Source organism: Petaurus breviceps, unplaced genomic scaffold (genome assembly GCF_028583685.1).
Source record: "Petaurus breviceps papuanus isolate PSGF00001 unplaced genomic scaffold, PetGlider_PUasm1.0 90847, whole genome shotgun sequence".
Classification (NCBI taxonomy): Eukaryota; Metazoa; Chordata; class Mammalia; order Diprotodontia; family Petauridae; genus Petaurus; species Petaurus breviceps.
In genome coordinates this window covers 26036717-26044335 of record NW_027187360.1, presented here as the reverse complement: position 1 = coordinate 26044335, position 7619 = coordinate 26036717, and the positions used below count along the sequence as shown (strand labels likewise).

General features: G+C 40.6%; 1 protein-coding gene across 1 annotated transcript in view; it reads right to left on the bottom strand.

Moving 5' to 3' along the window:
- Nucleotides 1-649: 649 nt before the first annotated feature.
- MYT1 (myelin transcription factor 1) overlaps nt 650-7619 on the bottom strand; it is a 197682-nt gene continuing 190712 nt past the window's right edge. The window contains exons 21-22 of the mRNA XM_069072685.1: nt 2410-2553; nt 650-1419 (exon numbers count right to left, since the gene is read on the bottom strand). Of these exons, the coding sequence (XP_068928786.1) occupies nt 1279-1419; nt 2410-2553 (285 nt within the window). The 3' untranslated portion in view covers nt 650-1278. The remainder of the gene's footprint in view (nt 1420-2409; nt 2554-7619) is intronic.

Below are 7619 nucleotides of genomic sequence, written 5' to 3'. Positions count from 1 at the left end.
CACTATCTGTAGCCTAGGGAGGTGTGAAGGGTAGAGAGTAGGGTGGGCTTTGGGCCAACACAGCAAGCATTTCTTTACAGCCTTCGAAGAACCATCCCTCTGATCCTTCTTTGCTCCTAAGGATATGAAACTAGAGGTCATCCCTACAGGAACATTGTGGTGGTTTCAGTTCTTTAAGTGAGCAGTGGGCTACAGTCATGGAGTGGCGGACTAAAGGGATTCTTTGGAAGATCTATACCCAAATTTTTCTCTCTTGGAACAGTGCTTTTAGTCCCAATAGCCTTGCCAAAAAAATTATACATAATATATATATTAAATTAAATTTAAAAAAAATAACACAATCTGCTACCAGAGACACAGTCTCTGCTGGACCCCTTTGGGTCTTTGCACACTGTATCTCTAACCATGTCTAAAAATATTTTCCTGGTGCTGAGATGTCATCTCTCCCACCAGCAGAATGGCCTTGACAAGTAGCAGAACCAGAACTCTAGGGAAGCAGAGCTCCCAGAGTATAGACAGTGGACCCTGACACACTGAGCATTGGTGTGAAATATCTGGCGCTGGTCTATTCCTAAACAGCTATTTTCTCGTGGTTACGACAGACAAAGGAATACTGTAGTTGCAAACTCCAAAAGCTTCCCTGAGAACCTTTTCCATTGCGCTTTCCACTGGAGATTAGGAACTGCTCTGCGGATTTCTTTTAGAAAATAAAAATAAAGGACATTTTTGAAAATACTTCAGAGTTTCCACCCATTGGCTATCTGAGTACCTTCAGGGTCTGAGGCCTTGAGGAGGTTTACATCAAAGGGTTACTTACAGCTCTGGTGCTGCACTACATCAGCACAGGATTGTGGATGAATGGGGGAAGGGGCTGTATCTTCACAGTCACAGACAATGGGTGTTTAAGTTGGTCAGTCTCTTAAGTAACACTGAACTACAGACCTTCCCCACTTTGGATGCCCTCTGCCCTCTTTTCTCCTCAAGTCCCCCAAGCTCTTCGGCCAATCATAGGGTGCCATCCTGGATGCCCATCTAGTGTGTTGCTATGAGTAAGAAAACCCCCTACCATCTGCAAGAGGGACTAGGAGGTAAATAACAAAATGGAGTTTGATTCAGTTCTTCTTATAAATGGCCTCTCGGTTATGTTTTGGTCCTTTTCATTCATTAAACAAGTTTCCCAACTTGTAAACCTGAATACTTGGGAGTGAAGGTTTTCATCTTCTAATAGCCTTTAGTTAGTCATTGATCGTTTGATGTGGGTCTGTTGTTCCTGAGGTACTAGACCTGGATCCCTTTGACGGCTTGCTTGATGCTCTCAAGCAGGTCCTTGTTTTCCGGGTTCTGGTAGCACTCTTGGTTGGTGTACATGTCAGTAAGGGTGTTGACATAAGCATCAAAATTCTGTTCACTGATTGGCTCCTAATTTCAACACACAAAAAAACCCTAGTTACCTGTGACATCGATATTTATTGCCTCTTCTCCACCCATCCAAACTAGGTTACAGTGGTTTTCTGGGAATTGCTAACTTAGAAATGATAGAGGGGACAGGAAACCCAAAACCTCAGTCACAAACCACATTGAAAGTTTCTAGTTTCTACTGAGAGTAAAAAAACAAATAAACAAAAAAATCCAGTTCTCTTTTTTCCTCTCCCCTTTCTTTTCCCTTCCCCCTCCCCATTTATTGAAAATTATATCCTAGGAATGGAGAAAAGGGAGCCAGCAGCCCCTTATGTTTCCCGACTTGGACTAATTCATAGGATCCCATCTTTTCTTTTTGTAGCAACACTATGGCAACATGGTCTCTGCTGTTGGATCTCATTAAATTAAGCCAAACATGCTGTCTTTAAAACCATTATTTTATTTTATTTTTGGCTGCAAGCTTTTCAAAGTAGAATAGGAGATACTTCCATTCTAACAGCAACTGTGAGACCTTGATGATGCAGAATTCTAATCCCTCCCCAGCTCCCCTTGGTTCATCTAAGATTAAAGGCCCCTTGTGCCCTGTTTGCTGATTGTAATCACTAGCCCCAGAAGAGAACAATGGATGTAAGGAAAGAATCAGCAGCAATAACACAAAAGGGACACTCAGTAGAAGCTCCAGATACACATATACTAATGACCCCAAAGGCAGAGATGTGTTGTCTTGGCCAAAATATAGGCTGCCCCACAATGTAGGCTAAATTTCTAAACTCGGATTTCTCTGAAAAGGAAAAAAAATACATATATACTGAAAAGTAATACCAATTAGCGGCTACATTTAGATTTTATAGAAACTAAATTTTTATGGAGGAAGGGAGCCTGGATTTGTACTAGTAAAGTACATTGTTAGGATACAGAGAAAGGCTCCAGTTACTTTAACTCCTGAATTGTGTAATTCCAATGGACTGAGTGATTGTGAATGCTCCTTACCATATGTGGAAGGCGGATGTTGGCTAGACTTTGGATGAGTGCCTGGCTTAGGCCAGAAAGCTCCAGGAACAAGGCTTCATTCTGCTCCTCTATGATCTTGTTTTCTTCCTCAATGTTCTTGAGATTTTTCTCCATGGTGGATATCTGTGTCAGTGAGAGGAAATATAAGGAGGGAAAATCAGCCATCTCCCCTTTGCATCTTTCTTCACATTCTTCATCCATATGTTTCTCTAGGATGTGAAATACAGTCCTGCACCCTCCAGTCTCACAAGGAAAAGTGAGGGTTTGGTTCAGGCTCACCCAGGTCTCCCTCAGGGGCAATGGAGTGAGTTCAAGGTGTCCCCCTTGGGATGAGCATCAGCAGTCTGATGCCTTAGCTATTCTGTGACCTTGAATGCTAAGGGGGAGGGAAAAATATTACCTGGAACAAATATCCCAAACTTGTTTTCCTAAGCATCAGTTCAGGGCACTAGGTAACTGGGGAGGTGGTGCAGTGAAAGGAGAGAATAGGAAAATAATGATGGGTCAGCAAAGAAATACTCCAGGTTTTGATTGAATATTTTAAACAATATATATTTTTTAATTTTTTAAAATTAATTTGTTTGTTTATTTTTAGTTTACAGGATTCAATTCCACACTTCCTTGAGTTTCACATTTTGTCTCCCTCCCTTCCCTCCCCCCCCCCCCCCCGTGGCAGCATATAGTCAAGTATAGGATCTGTAAATACTTTCACATTATACATTAGTGAGGTTGTAAAGACAAATTGTATCAGATGGAATGAAAAATGGTAAAGAGGACATAAAACCAAACAAGAAAAGGAAAATTAAACAATATTTTTTACAGCATTTAGAAAGTTTAGAGCTAGGATTTAAGACTTTTAACCTTTGCCAAAACAGGCATCATCATGTCATGGGAGTGAAATTGGGTTTTGGGGGGTTCTGATTTCAGACCACAAGTTCTGGTATTTTAGTGTTACAATCTGCATGAGTGGAAGGAGGAGTCTCCTAGATGGAATCTCAGATCATAGAAATATTAACATATACCTTTGTCATTTTGCAAACTAAAGAAAAGGTAGGTTAATTTGAAAAACTTGAGTGTTCCGCAAAGGTCCTCAGGGGATTAAAAGCAAAGAACTGTATCCAAATTATTAGCACAATAAACTGGCTTAACTTTAGACTCAGAGAACCTCAGTGTTGGATGATATTTCAGAAGACATCTAGTCTGAACATGAGCCCCTCTATAACACGGCATAAAAGTGGCCATCTAAAATCTAACTAAAGACTTCTGATGACTGGAAACTTAGAAACATGAGTGATTATCAATATAGTGCTTTACATTTTCCAAAGTGCTTTATGTATCTTCTCTCACATGACCTTCCCAACAGTTCTGGGACATAGGAGCTCACATGAAGAAATGAAGAAACCAAAGTAGAAAGGTTAAGTGAATTTCCAGAGTTGCACAGCTAATAAGTATTTGAGGAAAGATTTAAGCTTAGCCCTTCCTAATTCCAAGTTGAGCACTCTATCCATCATGCTCCTTACCTGTCTCAATTCCTCCCCAGTTCTACCACTCCACTTTTAGATAACTAATTGTTAGAAAGTGTTGTCCTTAAAGTGAGTCAAAAACTATTTCTCTGCCACTTCTATCAATTATTCCTATTTCTGCTCTCTGAGGCAAAGCAAAATGAGTTTTAGTAGCCCCTTCTACATGACAACCATTCAAATCCTTGCAGATAATCATTGTTTGTTACCCTCCCCTCCCTCAGTTCTTCTCTTATTTCAGTTAAATATTCCCAGTTCCTCCAATAAATCCTTTCACGGGATTTTAAAAATTAGATTTCCCTTGAGATTCTCATCTCCTCCCACTGCTCACATTCTATCTTGACAATGTCCTTCCTAAAATGAGGTCTCTGGAATGGAAGTTAGTGCTTCATATGGGATACAACCAGGGCAGAACACAGTGAGAACGTCGCCTCTGTCTTTATGGATGCTATGCTTTTACTATGGCAACCTAAGATGGCATCATTTTTTTTGGCTACCATGTCACATTGTTAACTCATGTGGAGCCTGTAATACTCAATATCCCACCCTGTTCCCTTAAGTCTTTCTCACATGAATTTTTATTCAAGTCATATCTATCATGTTCTATATCAAAACAGGTGTTCTATATCCTAACCATGGTGTGGGAATTAGAAACAAGTAATCTAACTTAAGGAATAGAGTTAACACAATTCTAATCCAACATGGGAAGGAGATGAATAGTGTGCAATGGGAGGGTAGAGCCAAGATGGTGGAGTAAAAACAGGACTTGCCCAGGCTCTGGCTTCCACCTCCTCTAATACATGTAAAAAATGACCTTAAACAAACTTTAGATCTACAGAACCCACAAAGTGATAGAGAGAAACAAATCTCTCACTGAAGGCAACCTGGCAGGCTGGCAGGAAGGGTCTATCACAGCTTGCTGGGAGCCAAGCCCAGCCCCACATGAGCCCTGTGGTTTTGGCCCCAGGGCAGCCCCTACCAGCAGCGGCCAGAGCAGTCTTCAGGAGAGTGAAGCACCAGAAGCTGTGGTTGTTTGTAGACTTCTCAACCCATAAACGCCAAGGATAATGTAAAAGGTCAAGGTGGAACTCTGCTGGAAGAGGGATGGATGGAAGAATGCTGGTCCAGCCCCTGCCCCTGGGGCAAGAAGCAGAGGCATGGCTGCCTCAGGAACTCCTGGTCTGCATATTGTAGGGGGACCAAAAGACCATTCAGAGGGTAATCGCTCTTGCTTTGACCTGCTTGAATCTGGATCGCAGTCTTCTGTAGAGGTCCTGGGGTGTGTGGCCAGGTGCCAGAGCCTGTGGGGGCTGCAGAGAGGGCACCCTCCTAATTGCTCCAACAGTTGCGAAAACCCCAGTGATTTGGGACAAAGCTCTCCATTTTGAAAGCAGAGTTCTACCGTGGCAAAGAGTTCAAAAGTCAAGTAATTGACTGGCAACACGAACAAGCAGAGGAAATGCAAACCTACCATAGATTCCTTTTTTGGGGATGAAAAGGATCAAAGCATGGAACAGGAGGAAGACAGTGAAGTCATAACTCCTGCACCAAAAGCTTCCAAGGAAAATATGAGCTAGTTACAGGCCATAGAGAACCTTAAGAAGGATTTTTGAAAATCAAATAAGAGAAGTGGAGGAAAAATAGGGAAGAGAAATGAGAACTATGCAAGAAAATTATGAAATGAGAGTCAACAGCCTGACTGAAGAAAATAACACCTTAAAAAATAACTAACTCAAATGGCAAAAGAGGCTCAAAAATCCAATGAGGAGAAAAATGCCTTAAAAAGCTGAATTTGCCAGATGGAAAAGGAATTTTAAAAACTCACTGAAGAGAATAATTCCTTCAAAATTAGATTGGAGCAAATAGAAGCTAATGACTTTATGAGAAATCAAGATACTATAAAACAGATCCAAACAAATGAAAGAATAGAAGGCAATGTGAAATATCTTATTGGAAAAACCACTGACCTGGAAAATAGATCCAGGAGAGATCATTTAAAAATTATTGGACTACCTGAAAGCCATGATCAGAAAAAGAGCCTAGACACCACCTTTCAAGAAATTATCAAGCAAATTTGCCCTGATATTCTAGAACCAGAGGGCAAAATAGAAATTGAAAGAATTCACCAATCACCTCCTGAAAAAGATCCCAAAAAGAAAACTCCTAGGAATATTATAGCCAAATTTCAGAGTTACCAGGTCAAGGAGAAAATACTGTAAGCAGTCAGGAAGAAACAATTTGAGTATTGGGAAAATGCAATCAGGATAACACAAGACCTAGCAGCTTCTACATTAAGGGATCAGAGGGCTTGGAATATGATATTCTGGAGGTCAAAGGAGCTAGGATTAAAACCAAGAATCACCTACCCAGCAAAACTGAGTATAATGCTTCAGAGGAAAATATGGTCATTCTGTGATAGAGAGGATTTTCAAGCATTCTTGATGAAAAAACCAGAGCTGAACAGAAAATTTGACTTTCAAATACAAGAAGCATGAGAAGGTAAATAGGGAAAAGAAATCATAAGGAACTTATAAGAGTTGAACTATTTACATTCCTACATGGAAAAGTGATAATTGTAACTCACAAGACTTCTCAGTATGAGGACAGTTGAAGGGAATATATATGTATGTATATATATATATATATATATATGTATGTGTGTGTATGTATAGGAGGGTGTAGGTGTGTATAAATATATATGTGAGGGTGTGCATATGTATGTACATGTATACACAGACAGAGGGCACAGGATGGGTTGAATATGAAGGGATGATATCTAAAAAATAAAATTAAGAGGTGAGAGAGGAATTTATTGGGAGGAGAAAGGGGGAGATAGATTAGGGTAAATTATCTCATATAAAAGAGGCAAGAGAAAACTGTTACAATGGAGGGGAAGAGCAGGAAGGCCAAAGGGAATGGGACAACCTTACTCTCATTAAATTTGGCTTAAGAGGGAATAACATACACACTCAATTGGGTATCTTAACCTACAGGAAAATAGGGGGGAAGGGGATAAGAGGGGGGATGATAGAAGGGAGGGCAGATTGGGGGAGAAGGTAGTTAGAAGCAAACACTTTTGAAAAGGGACAGGGTCAAAGAAGAAAACAATAAGTGAGGGGTGGGATATGATGGAGGGAAATATAGCTAGTCTTTCACAACATAATTCCTATGGAAATGTTTTGCATAACTACACATGTACAGCCTATATTGAATTGCTTATTTTCCCAATGGGGTTGGGTTGAGGAGGGAAGAAGGGAGAGAATCTGGAATTCAAAGTTTTAAAAACAAATGTGTATAAAAAATTTATAGGGGTGGCTAGGTGGCACAGTGAATAGAACACCGGCCCTGGAGTCAGGAGAACCTGAGTTCAAATCTGGCCTCAGACACTTAACACTTATTAGCTGTGTGAACTTGGGTAAGTCACTTAACCCCAATTGCCCTGCCTTCCCTCCTCCAAAACGCAAAAACAAAAAAAAATTATTGTTGTTGTTTTTTTACATGCAACTGGGAAATAAGATACACTGGCACTGGGGTATAGAAATTCATCTTGCCCTACCAGAAAGTTAGAGGGGTCACGGGGGAGGATATAAGAGACAACAGATTGGGAAGGGGTATTCAGTAGACTCGCTATTTGGGGGTGGAAGGTAGGGGAAACAATGGGAGAGAAAT